The sequence below is a fragment of the Saccostrea echinata genome, unplaced genomic scaffold (genome assembly GCF_033153115.1).
Source record: "Saccostrea echinata isolate AGI-Se365-2 ecotype Australia unplaced genomic scaffold, CSIRO_AGI_Sech_v1 ptg000029l, whole genome shotgun sequence".
Classification (NCBI taxonomy): Eukaryota; Metazoa; Mollusca; class Bivalvia; order Ostreida; family Ostreidae; genus Saccostrea; species Saccostrea echinata.
The window spans coordinates 36,046,282-36,067,418 of record NW_026889778.1 but is presented as its reverse complement, the minus strand read 5'-3'; the positions used below and the strand labels follow the sequence as shown (position 1 = coordinate 36,067,418).

Below are 21,137 nucleotides of genomic sequence, written 5' to 3'. Positions count from 1 at the left end.
TTTAAACATGTACACACATTTACGCATTATTAGTCATCAAGCCACTCAAATGTATTCCAGCAAAAGGTTATCCAAAGGAACAGTTAATGGCTTCGTTGCCCTCTTCTCCCTTCTGTTGGGGCATGCCAACAAGAACTCCATTAATTATTGTATGAAAGGGTGTACCATTAGCTTGAGTTTGGTTGAGAAAGCTTAGGTTATTGCATGGACTTACGATCGCTTTCTGTTTTAAAATGGCTATCTCCAATTTTTCCTTTTTCACCTGTAAATAATTAAGAGGGATGTATGCTTTATAATGTATTGTGTATTTTTCTGGTATGATATAGAATACTGTGTATCTGTGCATCACATAATTAACTAACCAGTTAGATGAATCAATTTTTCAGTCTATGATTATTTTTCTTTTATAACTACCTGTTTTAAATAATCTTATAAAGTAAAGTTAACAACTATTCAAAAACTTACTTTCTAAGAATACAAAGAAAAATATAAAATTTTGATCCATCATAGATGTTAGACTTACCTTCATTGCTTTCTGCAGGAAGACTTTTTGTAATGGTGGGACAGGGAATGGTAAGATTTGATGTCCCATGGCATTGGAGATAAAATCACTGAACTCCTGGATTATCCTCTGTAGATCTCCAGATGCCTTGTAATACACGGTAATCTGATCTGACGGAGTGACATCTCCCTTTAAGGAAATTTTCATATGCAGTTTCAGTTGATTTTTTTCATTAATTTAATTTGAAGTTAACCTGCTTTCCAATAATATTCTTAAGCTTTGTACAAATATTTATTCAAAATTCATTATATTATTGGATTTGATAATATCTTACCCTCAAAGATTTATTGAGAGTAAGCGATATGTGTCAAAGAATTTGGGAGGAATGGATGAGCCAAATGCCAATGCCCCTTTTTTGGCGGCTATGCAAGTACGCAGATTGGAAATATCTTGATTGTTCGAATTGACCAAAGCATTAAAATGTGTACAGTACTTGTCAAAATGATGATATACTGTATCTAGATTTTAAACAAGCTAAACACTTGATCTTCTTTTTCTGCCACAGAAAGTTTAACAAGGTAGTGATTTCTATTCTGCAATCTGTATACTGAATGTTAATACAAATTGTGTATATATTATTCAAATGTTTACATTGTATATAATGATAGTGGTGATCTTTTGGCTAAGCTCGTAGTAAAAAATAAATAAAAACACGGAAATACACTTATTCCAATATTTATTATAAATTTTATCCGGCATTTTAATTAATTTACTGTAAATGGGTTCATTATTTAACACAAATTTAGTTTTAGTGAAAAATGTTTTATTCCTATATCGCAACATTTCGACTTAATTATAAAGTATACAACACCATAGAAAAATATCCAAACATCAGAGCATGATTCGAACACTTTCCTCCATAAATGTCCTTTTAAACAGCCCGGGTTCCTCGCTGACCACTACACAACGGTTACATAAACATGGCTATTTAAATAGCGAATAGTTCTCCGTATTTAACAAGTGTATTTGGACTTAGAAATTTTTAAAACCACGGTAAAATTTACGTAAGTAAACTTAATTTTTTATGTAGAGTAGGTCATCATATCCAATTTTCGCAAATGTAGAAGATATATCTTTCCATTGCCTTTCATTATTCGTTCTAAAAAAAGTGGTGTAAAGACCCACTCAATTTAAAAATGTAGTTATAGCATCCAATTTTTGTCAGTATTTGTGAAAATTGAGCGTGTTGCCATTTTGTTGTGCTAATTATAATCAATTTTACTGTTACTGCATTCAGGTATTATCAATTTTGTATGCAAATGGTAATAAACATTACCTTACTTTAACATAAAGTGGCATTTGTGAGAAATAAATTTATTGATTTTTTTTCTGTCGTTAAGTAAGCATATGGCTCGGCTTATCCTCCCAGTTCTTTTGAGTAAAAATTCTCAAAGCAACGTAAAGGAAACAAACAAACAATCCTCTAAAGAGTTATTATGCGATTTAATTTCACAGTTTAATACAATTTCTCTGATAATTGTGTACACATACAGATTGACCTTTTTTTCGTAGTTTCTGGACTAAGTTGATGACCTTTTTGGCTACACCCTCATCCAGCATACTCTGATCTGGAACTATGTCCATTAAAACTAAAATCTAGGGAAAAAAGGATACTAATACTAGTATAAGTGAAGAAAACCCTCTCCCATTCATTATAATTAATTCAACACATCCCCAACAAAAAATACTACAATAGTAAACTATATTATCAAAGCATTTGAAACATTTGAAACTACAGTGTCTATATATTGAATGGTAATATTTGAAACTTTGATTTACTACAGTAAAAACTTTGAAACTTTGATTTACTATAGTAAAAACATTTAAACTTTGATTTACTGTAGTTATCTATAGTTTACTAAAGTAATTGTTTTGTTAGGATTAATCCAATTGAAATCTGAAAAGCTGAAATTTTACAACGTATATTAAAGAACATAAGAAACATTCTTTAAAAACCAAATGTCTCTCCTTTCTACCCCAATTATATCTCTTTCTATCACTGTATGGGAAAAATGACACTGAAACTTATTTCAGCTGTTGAGCCATGTCAAGATTTCTCATCACAATATGCAGGCTCTTTGTCACATATCTGTTAAAAAAAGATAGATTTACCTCTTTTTTCCAGTTTGCGTCAAAGGAATTTTTCACCTTAGCCCTGTCGCACTTGTACATTATTTTAATGTCTCTTTGCCCCAACACATGGCCAGCCACAGCTATCTTTCCATTTGACTGAAAATCTTCCAGCTCTGCATCTGTCAGTTTCTGTACAGTCTTATCAATAGTCTTCACAGCTTCCTGCAAAGGTGTTACTCTTGCAATAATTCTTCTATTTTAATTTTTAATTTTACTACTATCATTAGTATTTTTCAAGAACATGAATGGTTTTACATATCCTCACCAAGAAAAACATATTTTTCTTCTTATATATTTAAAATCACTAATTGAAACAGTCACTAAATTTTCGTCCTCTTACTTTCATCCTAGCTCCCAACGACTTAAAATCGGTTCTCGCAACAAGATGTGCCCCATAATCGGACTTGTTCTCAGATATTTTGACCGTTTGTACATTTAGTTCCTTCACAATGTACGACTTGAGAGATTGAATGTCTTTTACAATCTCTGGGTCACTATGGATGACGACGACCTCTTTGAGGGGATACTTAAGGGGTAATTTGTTCCTTGTCCTTATGATGCGTCCCAATTCTATAACAGACTGCATGTGAAACACGGATCTTTCGGCCGCAGTGTCGATCAGATCCTCCCTACAGATAGTAAAATTATTTTTAAAATGATGATTTTTTTTCTGGCCTTGTAAAATAATCTCACGTATAGTTTTTTAGCAAATATCAAATGTTGTTCAGACAAGTCACCACAGTAAATTTAATTTATCATTTTTATAACTTCGTTTTTACACTATTGTCTTCCTAAAAAAATGATTAATATATGAAATATCTTATACATAATCAATTTTGTGTCCTGCTGCAAGTTCGCATTGTTTAAATTAAGACATACAGTCTTGCAATGTAATCAATATCTTAGTGGCAAAATTAAAGCCTCGAATACTTTTTTATATATAGTAGCATAAACGATGTATTTGAAAAGGATTACTCTACACCAATCAAGAGGCAACACGGCAAATATTAAATTATTTGAACATGTTTCACCTAGAAACTCATAAAATATGTTTATCTATGAAGCTTTGATTTAATTCCATTTCTCACCGATAACTGGGTATCATAAGAAAGTGAACACTGCGAATGTCCTGTGTTTCCACAGACTCGGGATCAATCCATTTCCGAAGACCCTGGAACATGTATTCTGTGATGTATGGAATCATGGGAGCCTGGAAAATATTGACAGATTTATAGGATCATATTCAAAATGATATCATTGGAAAGGAAAAACTAATTTTGCTTAGCAGCACCAAGCACGTTCAAATTTCTTCTTTTGCTTTATACTTTCTTCTAAAACAAACCAAGTTAATTTTTTATTCTTGTGGAATATGCTCAATTAACGTTCATGCAAAGAATATAAGAAATACATGAAATCTGAGGTTTTGATTGGCAACCTTTCTAATATAAATATAAATATAAATTTCTCACCAGAAGCCTACTCATGGTCATTAGAACAGAAAATAGAGTTTCCAAGGCCATCCTACAATCATCCAGACCATTTTCTCCCTGACAATTAGAACAAAATTATATTCACATGATGCAACTCTATCACCAAGTTAACTGAGTGGTGACTGAAACTTTACTGAAGGATGACTGAATGGCGGTATTCAGTCACATTTCCAGACTTTCCGGTGACAATTTAGCTGACCAAATGGCGCAGTTTAATCTTGTGATTATGATTTACAGACTGAGTATGTGTTTCTACCAAGTTTAAATTATCAAAAGATTTTTTATTTTCATTCTATTTTCAGAGATGTCATTTACTTATTTCTTACTTTCATTTTCCTCTATTTTTGACCCTTAACGTTACTTTTTTTTACCTTTAGTCTCCTTCTGTTCATCCTGATGTACCAGTTGGTGAGTTGCTTTATAAATTTTACAAGTGTCGGCATCAACGTGTACAAACGGTATGCTTGAAAATACAAGACACACTTATTTCATACACAAGCCACAAAACACTATGATCATAAATTTATTTAATATCACGTGAAAAAATGTTACATAAATTATAAACTTAAATAATTTTTTTTTTTCGTTTTGAATAATTTCATAAGATCAGAGACCTCTATCTTCTGAAGTGACTGGATGTATGTGTTTTTTTTTAAATATTTTCGGTGGTACCCTTTCATTTCTTAGAAGATTTTAAGAGAAAAAGCAGACAAGCATATAAACGTACACGTGCGTATTTAAAACGAATTGATATAGACAAAGTACCTGGTAAATAATATTCAAACAAAACTTGCGAATGGTTATAGAAAGCTGCATATTTCAAAAGCATTATATACAATGAAGTAAATCGACATTACGTTACCTTTCATTTCGTTTCGAACAAACTTGATGAGTGATTGAGTTAGTGACAGGATCCAGCGGTCAGTATAGTTGGCTCGTTTGGTGATCTTATTCTCGCTGACCAAAAAAATCAGACCATGTTCCTGAAACAAAAAATATCTATATCAACGTTTCTTAGCAAAGTATTGCAGTAACCTCGATCAATATATGTTTTTGTTACACAAAACAGTTACCTTTACACAAAACAGTTACCTTTACACAGAGTTAACAATGATTTTGTTGGTCGTGCAGCGTTTTGTATTCAGGTAAATCTTTTATGATTCTTAACTACATACTTTTTTATCCATTTCAAATCACAATTCAATTTCAATATTTTCTATGTCATGTTTTATTTGTTGATCTCTTTCTTTCATCCCATAGATATGGTGTCCACCAAACTGATCTTACACGATTATAATTTACTCATCTACCATATACAGTATGTAGGAAGGCTTACAGTCTGATATTTGTCGACATTTTGCATGAAGAATCTGTAGGCATTGTACCAAGGAAGGAACACACGCTTGACCACTCCATCTACCCCCTTTTCCTTAAACCGTAGACCTTCTGCCTTTAAAGCAGGAGAGTTGCACAGGTAAAATCTGTAATGAAACACTAGAAATCAAGTTGATGATAATAAAATTAAGAAACTGTAATTATACATGTATGTAATCTATAGCTATTTCAAGTTTTCTTGATACTTTTTATTGTGTAACACGAATGTGTATACATTTAGCAATCTGATCCGTCACAATATTTTGAATAGAAAGTATCTTGTGTGCTTTTAAACTAGATAGCTAGTGAAAGCAAATGTTAATTTCAAAAGGATACTACTAACTCTCGTACCTGAATAGAATCTTTGTTTAAGAATATTTGCTGGTCATATCAGTATTTATTTCATACCTGAGTGCATCAGCACCATATTTGTGGACAATCAGCATTGGGTCTGGGTAGTTCTTCAGTCTTTTGCTCATCTTATTTCCATCCCTTAAAAGAATAAGATGATAAGATACGTGTAGGAAATATCTAAGAATTTTAAAGACTTAATTATTATACTTTTCTAAATTAGATATTATAAGCAAGTTTCATTGTAATTTTAAAATCTCTGGATAAAACCAAAATGACTTTGATAAATTAATAAATTTGCTATAGGATTTGGATATCCTTTATAATTAGTACTATTTGGGTGGTTAAACATATTTTTAAACTGTAAAAGGCTATTTAAATCAACGGTCGTGTGTAACAGTAATATGAAGCCATCATTGCAAAAATCTTAGTATGACATACTAGTATGTCATTCTCATTGTCTCGAGTCCTTCTGCGACACTTGAGAATTTATTGGTAAATAAATATATATATATATTTATACACAATATTCTAAATTAGAGAATGCAAAAAGTGATCTTACTCAGCCAGGACAATGCCATTGACAATGACATTTTTGAATGCTGGTTTTCCAAAAAGTAGAGTGGATAGCACAAGCAGTGTGTAGAACCTGGAATAAATAATTCTTTTTGAGCTGTACATGAAATAAAGTCTCGCTAGCAGTCTGGGAAGAATAAAACGGTTTATTCACATGACACAAAATATTTCACTTTTAAATAACCATAAAAAATTATGCTAAACCAATTTTATTGACGTAAAAATACTGAACGGAAAAAGAAACGCATATGTTTTATTGATCTACTGCAACTGCGTCTAATCATGGTTAATATACATAGTAGTTTTGAATTTATTTGAAATGAATATTCAGTAGAAAATCACTCAACCATGAATCTGGCGTGTTCGACATGAGCACTAGTAGTTTGCCTTTGAGCTTCAAGTTGAAAGACATGTAGCTAGAATTTTGGATATGTTGAAGCATTTTTGCAATCTCTAATGAATTTTTTTTTTCTTAAATATCCGTTGGGATTTTGATCAGATTTTGACTCTAAAAGATGCTACACCTTACTGAAATTCTGAAATAATGTAGACGGTATAAACTCTACATCGTGTCAACATTGTCTACATTGCGATGTCGACAATATCGAATCGATAAATTGAACTGGACATGAATGGACGGAACGATTTCGAGCTGCAAGTGAAACCGCTATTAACATCCCTGGACACCACAATGTCAGAATTAGAGAGGAAACTTTACTCAAAAGTCTCGTAGAGGCAGGCCTCAAAGCACGCTGGCCATCCTTTTAGAACAACGTGTTCCCATGACAAGAACGAGTGTTCCTAGGGGATACTGAGATTTCCTTGTGGCTAACAATGTACGAACTCAGAATGTTTACCATTTAGTCCCGAATTGTCTCCAAAAAATCAATTAAGGGAAGAAATGGATCAACACATTTGATTTCAAAATCCGAATTTAAGCACCACCAGTGAGCTGAATGCAAGTTCTTATGACGGAATGAAATCTCATGCCTATTCGAAGAATCAGCCATCTGAGCAATTCCATGTTCAAAATGATACCAGCTGCTGTAAATGCGGGATTTCGACCTACGACTTTGACTTTCGAAATTTTGAATTTTAAAATTCAGACCCCTACAATCAATAACTGTGGTGCTTAAATGCCGTTTGATTCAATATAATGCCATTATTTATGACAGTAATGAATAAAATATTACACAAAATTGAAATTGGCTTTCATAGTGTCGCATAGTAATAAATGCTAACCTTATGTATTTAGGTATGTGTTTCTTTTTCCTTTTAGGATATATTTAAATAATACATTATGAGAATATCAAATGATGCTACGCTACGAGACTAATCCTTATAAGTATCCATACAGTATGTATCAGTATAGTATATTTGCATTCCCTCCGCTTATTAAGAGCTAGATGTATTTTAATTGATATAATATACCATCCTCTCGTCTGATCCAGTCCTTCAGCTATGATGTCAGCAGGAAAGGAATCGTCAAAATCACTCTTCCGTTCAAAGGGATAGTGAATATGGGCATAAGGCACGCAGCCAATATCAAACCAACAGTCAAACACTTCAGGGGTACGTCTTAGGACTCCTTTTCCGAGTTTGGAAGGGATGGTGACATTATCCAAACTAATTTGAAGGGTTTTCATTAGTGAAAACAGTTAATTTTCTTTACTTTTAAGCCAGATTGCATAACTCATGGTTTTCTTCCTTAAAGGAGGAAATTCACCAAAATTATATATCAGTTTTTAAATATTTTTTTTTTATATTCCCAACAACCAAATTTAATACGATACCTAGCATATACTGAATTTCTAAACTTCATAATAAACCCTTACAAAGATACATAGCATGTTCTGGTATAAGTTCTACCAAGCCTATTTCTTTACTTCTCATGAAAATATTAACAATAGTGAAGGAGAAACTTCAGGAGTTCTGTTTTCTTCTAAATATCCTTCCATCACAAGAAATAGTCCCCCATAAATCTTGTTTCTTTATGACTTCGTGAGCAGATTATAAACTGAATATTGTAAAATTTGCATTGTTTAATTCAAATATGCTATAAAAGTTGAAATGTAATGAATAGTTTTGAAGTTAAAGTTTCTGACCAAACTTTTCTTAAAAGCTGACGAGTGACGTACCTCAAATAAAAGAAAAACCCATATATTTTTACTCAGAGACTATTTTCCGTTATTATATGCTAGGATATTAGATATAGGTTTCAATGTATATTTTAGAACAAATTTTACACATTCACTCAACAGATCTGCAAAGAAATGAAGATATATTAAAGTAGTCTAGATAAAATTACACTGTTTTTTTTTTTCTTTTTTTTTGTTTTGTTTTTTTGTTTTTTGTTTTTTTTTTGTTTTTTTTTGTTTTTTTTTCCCCGAAAATCGCATGTTTTGACCAATATCGCAAAATTTACATCAGTGACCCCACCTTTTTCTTTCATTATTTTAAACAACACAATACTTCCAACTGATCAGTAAAAAAAGTCATAAAATGTTTGATACACGAAAAAATTGATTGCCTATTTGGATTTTTAATACCCCAAATATGGTACTTTTTAGTGCAAAAAGGTCACACAATAATTTATGCGCATAAATTTGCATGATTTGTTCAATGATACATATTATTCCAACTATTTTATGTAAAATAAGATTATATTTATTGCCATGATTACATCTGATAAAATATCAGAGTTGCAATTTAAGTGCAAAAAGGTCAATTTTATAATTTTTACCGTTGTTCAGTAAGGTGCACACTGACCCCAGTTTTCTTTGCGATTTTGAGTCATGCTGTATGAGTATTTATCTAAAATATACTTCTCAAAAATCCTTGATATAACAAATTTCACGAGTGATATACCTTAAAATCTAAATATTGTTTTTTTTGTCCGAAAATTCCATTTTTAGAGAATGAGTAATCTTCCGTTTGATGTGCATTAATTTGCTTTATGCATCAATACATGAAATGTTAGATTTTATGGATGATTATTAAGATTCTTTCATCTTACAATTCTCTGTGGAGATCTGTGACTTCTACACCTGACAGTTGTTTAAGTTCCTCTATTGATCCGACACAAACAATCTGTTAGTAACAATGTAGAGAAATAACTCATGTGTTCCACAACGGCCTTCGTCTTTATTTTTGGGCTACTAGTGTTTTACTTACCTTTTTCACTAAAATAAAGTCGTGAAATTAACAAATGAGCAACAGCTTAGGGAAAATATTTTTACTGAGGCCATCTTTAGGAAATTGTTTGGTTGCCCTCTCCCGACCGACTGACTAAAATGGCCCGACTCAAAACTTTTGCTTACATTCCGGATACGATATTTTTTTTCTTTTTATTCTCCTTATCCTGTCAACAAATATGTTGAAATCTTCTAGAAAAAAGAGTTTCCCACCTACCTACCGACTCTATATTTTTACCCTGAGTCGGGAGAGGGCAAACAAACATTATTTTAAAGATGGCCTGATACATGAATAATGATGTCTGAAAATGATATAATACAGGTCACAATGAAATGACAGTGGATAAATCAAAGCTGCATAAATTATTTGTAATGAATGTACGACCAAAATAAACTGCATTTTATCATTTATTAAGATTTGTTCAAACAATTATTATTTTTAGTTACTTAGTAAGTTGTTTTAAAGAATTCACATGCACTGATAATTTCTTCAATCGTTCAATATATATATTTCTTTTTTTCATTTTTTGAACATTTAAATTGGGAATTCTCCTTTTTTACACTCTTATACCTCTTCTCCGTCTTCACTGATCCAAATTGGGATTGGTGTTCCCCAGTACCTGTTACGAGATACAACCCAGTCTTGGGGTTCCCGGAGCCAATTTGCGAACTTCTTTTCTTTCACAAAGTCTGGCACCCTTTAAATAAAATTCTTTTTTAAAAATAAAAATTCGTGCGTATAGAGCTAATGCAGAAGGAAAGAAAGAAGCTTACGTTAATTTAGTTATGTTTGGAAAATCAATTTAGTAAGAAGTTTCTCTTCAGTAGCTGATATTTGATTGTGTAAAGTGGTTATGATAATTGATGTCTCCATTCACTGACCAGTATGTTTTCTGGTTGTTTTCTAGTAGCTGTGTTGTTGCCTGTTCCACTCTCACAAACCAGCTGGGCACAGCCTTGTAAATCAATGGTGTCTCCGACCTAATTTAATAATATCATAATGTTTTAATGAAAGATATTACTAAAACAAGGCATTTGGTACCAGGAATTGTAAGTCGGTATTCTTTAACAAGAAGTAAATAAGAGGATAATGAATGAACTAGTGGCATTTTAATTTCTGAGCTGCACGCAGAGTAGAGCAATTATAAGGCAGAAAATGGTTTACCTCCAGCAGAATGGGTATTTATGTTTGAATGTTGTCTGATGTACCAAACGACCCTTCTCTCTCAAGTATTGTATAATGCATTTGTCTGCATTCTAGGAAGAGTATGAACAATTCTTATATATGTGAAATTCATCGACTTCATTTACTCTGATCTATGCTTAAAACAATACTTGTTGAATATGTGATAGCAATAATAAAGTACAACAGATAACCTTGACATATTGTCCTTTGAAATCTTCAACCTCATCGGTGAATTTTCCAGTTGCATCGACGGGACATATAATTTTCATGTCTTTGGTGATGACACCATACCTCAAACACACGTGATAATCATCCTAAAAATTTGACAAAAGGCCCTAACGTCAACTGAGTATCAAAAGATTTCCTAAGCTACGACCAACTAGAACTGATACTCTAGTCTAAATTGACATGCATTTTACGATTTGCTTAGGGCAAAAATTTAAAATATAGTATTATATACAGGTACGTTTCATGACATAGTTCATATAAATGTATTGTGAAATCACTAATTTTCGTGCGGGTTTACTTTTCGTTCTTTTCGTGGTAAAAGAGACCCATAAATTCCTATCCTCCACGAAATTCAAAATTTCGTATACTGTGGTATCATCATTGTACGTAGGGGAATTTACATCCCGAAGAACGTTTATTTTGTAAACATATTGATTCATTGAATTTTCTGTATTTAAATGAGTAACCCATAAAATTACATCCCCACAAACAAGTAAACCTTTGCCTGCCCACGAACATTGACCCTCACGAATAAAATGATTCCACAGTATATAACAATTTAACACTTTTTTCCCGCAATCAAATACTTACGATCCTGTGTTTTATCCTCAAACAACGAAAATTTGAACACACTAAAACATGTGATTTGACAGTTTTCAAAGAGGTATACAAGGCTTTAAGACTTTGTAAATCGCATTAATTTTTTTCTTTATATCTTGTTTAATTCAATTCAATTTTCATGCTTTTAAACTTTGTGCTTTTTTTTATTACAAAGATGAAGTAAAGCACCTCTTGAAAGTAGGGTGACTGGGGGACTACACCTGTCCCACTCTGAGCTGAAACTTGCTCATCTAGTAGAACTCGAAATGCACCTGTCTTCTCTCTCATCTAAAAAGAGTCAAATTTGAATCAGAAAATATTTATGCAATTAATTAGTAGATCCAACAAGGATTGCATGAGTGTGAATAAATGTCTGAAGACCACCAGGTCCGACCAAGAAAAATTTACATTGAACAGTGAGATATGAAAGATAAGGAAAGTCTTCCCAATTTCTGATTTATATATTTTCTCAGCCTAATTAACTTCCATATATATTCATTTACAAATATACATATGGGAGGGAATTTCAGTATTTTTGATTGCCAGATCAGCTTAAGTCTATTAATGGCGCTGTTTTATTGTTGTTAAGGAAAATATTTACGTCCATATTCTTGAGAAGTGTCCCATATCCTAGTCCCCTATTTGCAAAATTCCCTAAATGATTTTCAAATAAGATGATTGGTCAATTTAAAATTCTTCCTTTTACCTGAGATTATATAAATGTATATAATTATATACAACGAAATACTATAACTACATATGACTGATTATATGATTGATGCTAATAAAACCTCAGAGACTTCCACAGTTGGCAGATTAAAAAAAATTCTGTAGTATTAGTATGCAATGTAGTACTAGGCATTGGACAGAGGCTCAAAAAGTTTTTGATAAATTATGTTTATCGATTCCCTTCATTATCAATAGAAATTTTCCATTTTAAAACATGAAATAATTATTTTTATTCATTTTATGGTATTTAAGTTCACCTGATCCTCGAGACTTACACTAAATAATTTCTATGTTGACTTACATATTTGAAGTATGGAAAGATTGGGTCATATCGTATGCCTTCAAGAGCTCGTCCTTCATATCTACAAGAATTTTGAAGTTTTTATTATGGATTCTTCATGCACTAAAATATTCTTTATATGTACAATTCAACATGCTTCAGACCATAAAAAATCCCTTTAATTACTTCTTACAGAATCCTTCATTTACTTTCTAATTTGTAGAAATTAATGACTGATTTAAAAGAAATGGGTCTTACTTCTTTAAAACTGTGTACTCGTTGTCCTTTTTGAACAGAGCCTCCAATCTAGCTTCCATCATAATGTACACCTTCCCTGTGGAGTTATCTGTTATTGAGGAAAAAAACCAGTTCAACTAATTGAACAGTTGTGAGAACTGAATTCGTTGAAGTGCATGAGTATACAGAAAAATATATGATAAAAATGTTTTCGGTGAAGATATTCTTACTTTTAGATATTAAGAAAAATCAGTCTGCTATAATCTAGTTAAACTAGTTAAATCGAAATCACCTTTGATTTTAACATAGTTCATATTGGGATTCACGCAAAGAGATAAGTTGCTAGGCAACGTCCACGGGGATGCTGTCCAGGCAACCATGGCAACATTGGGGTCATCCAGAAGAGGGAATGTTACTATCACTGGAAAAAAAGCGAATTTCATTCAACAATATCTTATATATAATTATAATAATTGAATAAAAAATGCTTAAAATTTTATACATTCATTTTTTTTCTTTTTATACAGTATAAATACAGGAGAAGTGACAAGGAAGTAAGGTTAACTTTAAATGATACTGTAGATTCCTTACTTTACGTGATTACTTTAAAATATCGAAAAATGACTCGTAGACGTCAAATCGCGAGAACAGAAATTCGCAAGAGGACTGTTGATTAAAAGTTTTCTCATGTATTTCAGCCACATACATGTAAAAATAAAAGCGAGTAATTTTATTTCGCGAGCGGTGCTTCTCACGAAATTTGGAGATAATAAATACCGTGCGTTTATTTAGGAATCTACGGTATGCATTTCCATCTGAATATTTGAGTAAGAACGCTATGAATAAATAAATAGACTCAAGATACTTTTGTGTTCAAGTACCACTTTTCCTGTTTTCCACCTTGCATGAAATACCATTGAAGGCAAACATGCCAAATGTAACATTTTCATGCAAATTTCAAGTGAATCACACAAAATAAGATCAGCCGAAATTCTTTCATGTGAATTTCACAAAAAAGGAAGACTTTTCATGTTAAACTCTTTTCACATGATATTCACTTGAGGCACATATATATAATATGATAGTACCTGATGGATCCTCCACGACCTTACAATTCTGTACAGCTTCAAAATTTGACAGAGGGGTGTTGCAGGCAGTGGAATACGGCACAACCTTTGTGTCCTTATACAATAAGCCCTTTTTATGTAACTCTTTAGTCACCCACCAAATACTCTCAATAAAAGAGGGGTACATTGTTTTGTAGTCGTTCTCAAAGTCAATCCAGCGTCCCAGACGGGTTACAATCTCCTGAAAATGTCACAATTTATCAATGTCCGATTGATTTTATGAAAATGAGAAAATTATCGCTTAATCATCTGTACGTTCAGTTTTATATTTAGTTTTAATTATTTATAACATATATAATGCAAAAACTTATTCGTAGAAAAGTTTTTAATTATAGAGAAATAATATAGAAATAAATGCGTGATATCTACATACAGTACCAACCAGACCCAACCTGACACCAAAGCAGTCCCAGAAAGCAGTCCCCGGGACTGCTTTGGGACCGCTCTGGGACTGCTGTGGGACTGCTCTGGGACCGCTGTGGGACTGCTCTGGGACCGCTATGGGACTGCTCTGGGACTGCTGTGGGACTGCTCTAGAAAGCAGACCCAGCAGTCCCAGCAGTCCCTGGGACTGCTTTCTGGGACTGCTTTGTTTACTCATGCGTGAAAAAGGTTATGAGTGACATGATAGCTCCGCCCCTTGTGTATTCTGAATTTGCAGCTCCTTGTTGTTGTTTTGTTTACTTTCTGCAGAGAGGTGTTTAAGATAGAAACAAATATAAAAAAACAAGTATTAATTTCTTACAAAAATTAAATAAATAGAGATAGTTATACATGTAATTACTAAATGTCTTAAGAGGGCTGTAAATTTACACAATTGTAGTCTAGAATTAATTTTAAGAAAATAAAAGTAGTTAAAAAGGGAAGTCAGGGGATGATTTTTATCCCTTAAATTAAACTTCAATACAGGTGTTTGGAAAAAAAAATTATCTAGGCCTATTTAATAAATTAATGCTTTCAAATTATATATGTACTCAAAGTTTGCATTAGCACTATTTAAAAACAAACAAACTTGTCATTTCAGTAAGATACATGTGTTCAGAGGAACGTACTGTACTGGATTTTTTTTTTTCTTAATTGAAAAAAGCTAATACCATGCTTAAAAAAGAGCACTCCATGCTATTTTTTACCACCCTAAAATAAAACGTAATAATTTATTTAATGACCATGAAATAAAATTATTCTACCATTCTTCTGTCACATAAACAATGTGAAAAATTATTCGAGGATTTATTTATGAATTAGTTTTTAATTTATAAACAAGTTATTAAAAGAGTACATTTATTTAAAAAATAAACATTTGAAAATATCGGGAATTGTGACTTGTTTCTTATTTCTTTGTTTGTGTTTACCTGGCCGGTTAATAAAGCTGGATTGTATAAAATGGTGTCAACACCTGAGGTTTCAATGGCCTTTGGGCATTAGCAGAAAGTCAATGCATGTTATTTGGGTATCAGTGTTACACATCATTGAACACGCTGGTCAACATTGACACTAATTTCAATCTATGTCCTGCAAAATATCTTAGTTTCAATAATTGTGTATAAATTTATTTCGGGATTAATTAATTTTGAACATAATCTGAGGGTTCCATTTGCGTGATTTACAGATGTACACTCGAACATTTATATAATAAAACACTTAAAACTGAGAATCTAAAGATGATTTAATTAAGAAGTCATTGAAAATAATCATGACTGAAATATAATACTCGGCAATGTTTAACAAAGAATTTTTCAAAAGCTCCAATACTTAAGAAAAATGTATTCAGAGTATAGTATGGGAATCGGCCTTGCTCCATAATTATTATTATCTATTTAAAGCTAATTCTGGTATAAAATAAACAATTCAAGTTTAATTTTCTATATAAAAAAATAAATATGAAAACCAATATCAATTACAAAAAATAAAGAAATTGGTTTATTTTGGTTAAAAATTAATATACCAAATAATTGTGTTTAAATATTCATGTTATTAATATGTGTGAACGTCTTCTTCATTCAATAATTATAATTTGTTTCTATACGCGTACTGTGATTTTCTTAACAGTTCAGAAATGACTGTCGCGTAAGAATTGTAAATATTTGTTGATACTACTCAGAAAGAATTGCTCATCAATTTCAACTGCCTTTTATATAGTTACATTGTTTATTGGTAATCTCATTCTGAGTAAGCTCCGCCCATTAAATTAATTAACCCCGCCCACTGGGACTGCTGGGACTGCTTTCTGGGACTGCTGGGACTGCTTTCTGGGACCGCTGGGACTGCTGGGGCCGCTGTGGGACTGCTCTGGGACTGCTCTGGGACCGCTCTGGGACTGCTCTGGGACTGCTCCGGGACCGCTCTGGGACTGCTTTAGCAGCCCAGAAAGCAGTCCCCGGGACTGCTCTGGGACTGCTTTGTGTCAGGTTGGGTCTGGTTGGTACTGTATGTACTATTAAAGGATTGAAAAAAATGTCAGTTGATGTTTTGTTTCTTTATTTGTATTAAATTATTCCTGTAAAATTCACCTGCCATTCGGTGGAGTATCTCATGACAACCTTCCTACATTCATCATTGTACGCTTTAATCCCCAGTTTCTGAACATCCTCGGGACCTTTGAGTCCTAATGATTTGTCAATCTCATATTCCTTGAATGAGTCAGAAAAAACAACTAGTCTCAATTAACTGCCTGCTTTATTAAATTTTTGAATATCTATATATTCCTAAATTTACAAAAGCCTTTTTTATCAAAATCTTTGAGAATATATACTCTGCAAGAACGTTGGTTTTCAGAGCAACTAAACATTCTGCACATACCACTGGTAGACCATGACAATCCCATCCAAACCTTCTCTCTACATGGAAGCCCGTTTGGTGAGCCCAGCGGGTAACTACATCTTTTACTGTTCCACCCAAAATGTGGCCATAATGAGGCAGTCCAGTTGGAAATGGTGGCCCATCATAAAACGTGTACCTGATTGATATACATATGTGTTTAATTACTCTTCTAGTATTTGATTATATTTACATTTGCTGTGTTATTACACATTCAGTGTAATTTTCTTTATGAAATCCATTGGAAATCTACAACATTCAATACTCTATAACACACGCGAAATCTTGTCACTGCGCGGTAATACACAGTAGGAACTTTATATATATACATTTTTAATACACTAAGAACATCAAAATGCATATTGGTTTGGCTCAATTTAATTAAAAACAATTACCATATAAATTTTTCGTAAAGATATAACAATTGTACTTTTCGAGTTGTCATTTTTCCCTCACAAAATTTATTTGCGTTATTTAACTTTCCAAGTCCCAACGGCTCTTACGTCTATTAAACACACCAGCTCTGTATAACGTGCTAAATTCATAATAAAGAATAACGAAATAAACAATCATGAATACAGAAAATTAGATTGATTGATTGGGTGTATGTTGTTTTACGTCCCATTCGAGAATTTTTACTCATATTGAGACGTCACCGTCTCCCGGTGAAGGGCTTCACATTTAGTCCTATACTCGGCACTCAGGGCCTTGAGCAGTGCCAACGCCTACCGTGACACGGGACCTCGGTTTTTAAGGTCTCATCCGAAAGACCCGTGACTTTCACCTCTAGTGCCGAGCGCTTGGCGAAGGAACAGTCACTACCTATGATTACGTCTTAGGTTTGACGCGGCGCGCGAACGAGTATCGAACCCGGGCCTCCCGATCACGAACCGAGCGCCCTACCACAAGGCTACCGTGACAGGTCAGAAAATTAGAGAATAAATGAACAGTACCTGTCCGTATCGACAAATTATCATACCGCGCGCTAACGCCATGTGCTGTTATAGGACTGACGACGTCAAAAAAAAAGAAATCAATTCAATGCTTAAATATACTCACGCGTAGAAATATACTCGAGCGAAACTGTCGTCACATTGAGGCTTCAGATGTGATACGATATTTAATAAAAATAGAACGATATAGATTTGCAAGAAATTCAGACACTGAGTATATTTTTGCTGCTTTTAAACGTGTAAAATGTAAATATAAGGAATGTTTTTAAAGAGGTTCGATCCTGAGCCTTTGAGCAGATTTTTGTCTGGATATTTATTTCTAGAATTCTGCATCATATTTCAGTTTTTACATTAAATTTGGATTCTACAATGCAAGTTAAGCTATATCAAATTAAATGCCCACGATTTAATTCCATACAAAGAGAATTTAGTGAGGAACTATATTTTGTGGCGGATGGTTCTTTTAGAAGAAATAATCTATTTTTCTCTTTCAAAGTATTTACAGTACTGATAAGTTTGGATTCCTATTTTTCCAAGCCGGCTACATACAGAGTTATTTTGTGCAGTGAAATGTTTTAAGCTGGTCCTGAAATATTTCTTAAATTAACTTTTATGATTTCTATCATCATTTTGTGTGAAATATAGCAAATATATTCTGAAAGACCAGGAAAAACTAGGGCCAATTTTAACCTAAAATTAACGTTTATTCAGTAATATCTAAAAATTTACATTAGACCCCGACGTTTGATTTTCTTTTCTGAATATATTAGATTACTTTTATCATTCTGCTTAAATTCAGTAAACATTCAAGTTTTTAGAATAATTTTCTGCTTGTTTAATTTGACAATTTTTGAGTGCTTGAAGGTCAAGTCATTGATTATGCGATTAATTTGAAATTTTTTCTTTGTCACAATTTTTATTGTGTCTTTTCAAGATTAGATTAAGTTATATTTGGTACCATTGATTTGTTTGGATAAAAAATATTGAAGAAAAACTTCGAAAAAATGATTTATGTTTAAGAGACAATTTCAGTGTAAAAAGGTCATATTTATTATTAAATGTATCGACTAGCGCCAAAAGAAGCGTACTGACCCCATTTTTTTTGTTTTGATTTTTTAGTTAAGATAGATGTGTGTAGATAAAAAATATAAAAATATACTTGACAGAAAATTCTTAAGACTTTTGACTTTTTTCTTAATTGTAGGGTAAATTAATGGGGTGTGTAAATCACACAGATTTGCACGTAGGCTTATTTTCAGGAAGCGCGCTAGCGCTTCGTGAAATATGCCTACGTGACAAGTCTGTGTGATTAACATACTAATAATTCACACAAAACTAAAAAAAACATTTCTTAAATTTACGTTTGGAGTGTTGTGTTACATTTAATGAAGAATGGAATATTTCCAAGTTCAACCTTTTTTTCCTTTAGCTTCTTTCTTTTAGCAGGATACACATTTTTTACCATTCTTTTTGCTGATAAAATACATATACCCATTTCTATGATTTTTAGCGTACTTATTCAATGATATTCAAAATGAATCAAACGTCAAACAAAAAATTTAACCCGACTGAAGTTTTTCTGTGTATTTAGCATGTTTAGGGGAAAATACAGGGGTTTTACAAACGTCAATAAAATGATGTTGCAATTTTTGTGTATTTTCACCTTCTGAAGATTTAATATATTTCTATGAGTTGGAATTTATCAGTGATACCAGGGCATATTAACGAAAATGTATATTTACAGCAAGAAGGCAGAGCTATTTTTTCCAAGACTAATAACTTCTCTTACTTTTATATTGCTATGTATATAAAGTTTTTTTTGCTAGTTTATTGTAAAGCTTATAAAAAACTTTTACTCCTATTACATTTTAACGCTTTTTTATTTACAATGTATTTAGAAAAGTATGAAAGAATGAGTAGAAGAAATTGAAATGTTCCCAATATCACAGAAGTATGAACCCACTTACCTTGGTTTTCCAGCTGACTGTTTCAAAGAAGTTCGGAAGGCATCTATTTCTTTCCAATATTTAAGGATTTTTTCTTCCTCGTCTGGAAAGCTAATATTTGCTGCTGGTTTTCCCTGTGTCATATACATGGCTAAAAACTGAAAATGATTTTTGTCTGTGTAATTGTGTCCGATTGGTACGTCATACTATTGAATATCGAAAAGTACTTAACCTAACATGTGTGACTTGAACGGAAGGAATGTCTCTCTCTTGACTAAAAAACACCGGGATTTACGGATACATTCTCTTACGATAAACTGAGAGCCCCTGTTGTGTCACTCCCGGGGGGGGGGGGGGGGGGGGTCGACCGAGAAGCTAGACTCCATAGGGAAGTTTTATATAATATGGTGTTTGTTTTTGACCAGTGGTCCTTGAGAAGAAGCTGTAAATGATCCCAGTATATTTTACGTTTCACAATATTTTCAATGGAAAATGGGGGTGGTCATTCATTAAAATTTACATCAATTCTCATTTGTAAACGATGCTTTGTACTGAGTTTGGTTGAAATACTCTGGAGAAAAGCTAAAATTGTGAAAAGTTACAATATGACATGCAAACATACAGACAGATGGACAATAGATAAAGTTTCTGGCTCACGTATGCTAATGCATTATTGTAGCATGATGTTAAATTGTATTCGATAATATCTACATGTTCGATAAACCACAGCCAGCTAGGGGTGCACATGGTAGAATGAACAAATTCATAGGACGAATATAAACATTTTAAAGCACTTATAAATATATTCTATCATAAAAAAACAAGTTTGTTGAGAGCAGTTGAGAAATTTAAATGAACAGGTCAATCACATTATTCCCAGTACTCGGCGATCGGAAAATGTATGTTTGCATTGGTCCAAATATCTTACTTTTTAAATTAAACTCCCGTATGTATATTTTCAACCGTCAAATAATATAATTGATCCACTGAATAAATTTGATATTTTTAAAGCCCTATGTAATTTCTACACTATGAAAAAGTGCAAATTTCACAAAGAAGATACTGAATAAGGTGGGGAGAATCCCATAAACACATGATAAAGTCGCTGTTTAGATTATGTAGAATAAAATGCTCAATTTGCAACAATTTTTATTTATTGAAATTTCATTATTATCTGTTTAACTAGCTATGAATAACTTGTTATAAATCAAGACATGTCTTTCAAATGTCCACCGATAAAAGCATTAAAAAGTGTAGAAAACAACTTTTGAGTGGTTCAACTTTCCATTATTTTATTATTTGAACAAAAACAATAAAGTAGCATTACAAAACCTTTAAAATGGAATCAAGACTC

The 21,137-nt window shown here is 32.5% G+C and overlaps 1 protein-coding gene across 1 annotated transcript; it reads right to left on the bottom strand.

Annotated features, from left to right (window-relative positions):
* Positions 1-67: 67 nt before the first annotated feature.
* LOC133195244 (isoleucine--tRNA ligase, cytoplasmic-like) lies at positions 68-19,926 on the bottom strand. The gene is made up of 26 exons (XM_061331101.1): positions 19,805-19,926; positions 16,867-17,023; positions 16,578-16,697; positions 14,029-14,248; positions 13,233-13,361; positions 12,962-13,049; positions 12,725-12,785; positions 11,884-11,982; positions 11,058-11,180; positions 10,846-10,937; positions 10,563-10,661; positions 10,252-10,378; positions 9,503-9,576; positions 7,918-8,112; positions 6,473-6,559; positions 5,968-6,051; positions 5,522-5,666; positions 5,048-5,168; positions 4,557-4,648; positions 4,165-4,242; positions 3,784-3,905; positions 3,036-3,324; positions 2,675-2,857; positions 2,052-2,158; positions 524-680; positions 68-262 (listed from the first exon to the last, which is right to left on the bottom strand). Exons 1-26 carry the CDS (start codon positions 19,924-19,926, stop codon positions 68-70), a joined length of 3,366 nt encoding a protein of 1,121 aa, XP_061187085.1.
* Positions 19,927-21,137: the final 1,211 nt, after the last annotated feature.

Coding starts and splice junctions, on each gene's coding strand:
- LOC133195244 (XM_061331101.1), bottom strand. CDS start 19,926: ATGACACAGGGAAAACCAGCAGCAAATATTAGCTTTCCAGACGAGGAA. Junction 12,786..12,961: donor GAGTACACAGTTTTAAAGAA/GTAAGACCCATT, acceptor AAATTCTTGTAG/ATATGAAGGACGAGCTCTTG. Junction 5,169..5,521: donor ATGTCGACAAATATCAGACT/GTAAGCCTTCCT, acceptor TTTTTGTTTCAG/GAACATGGTCTGATTTTTTT.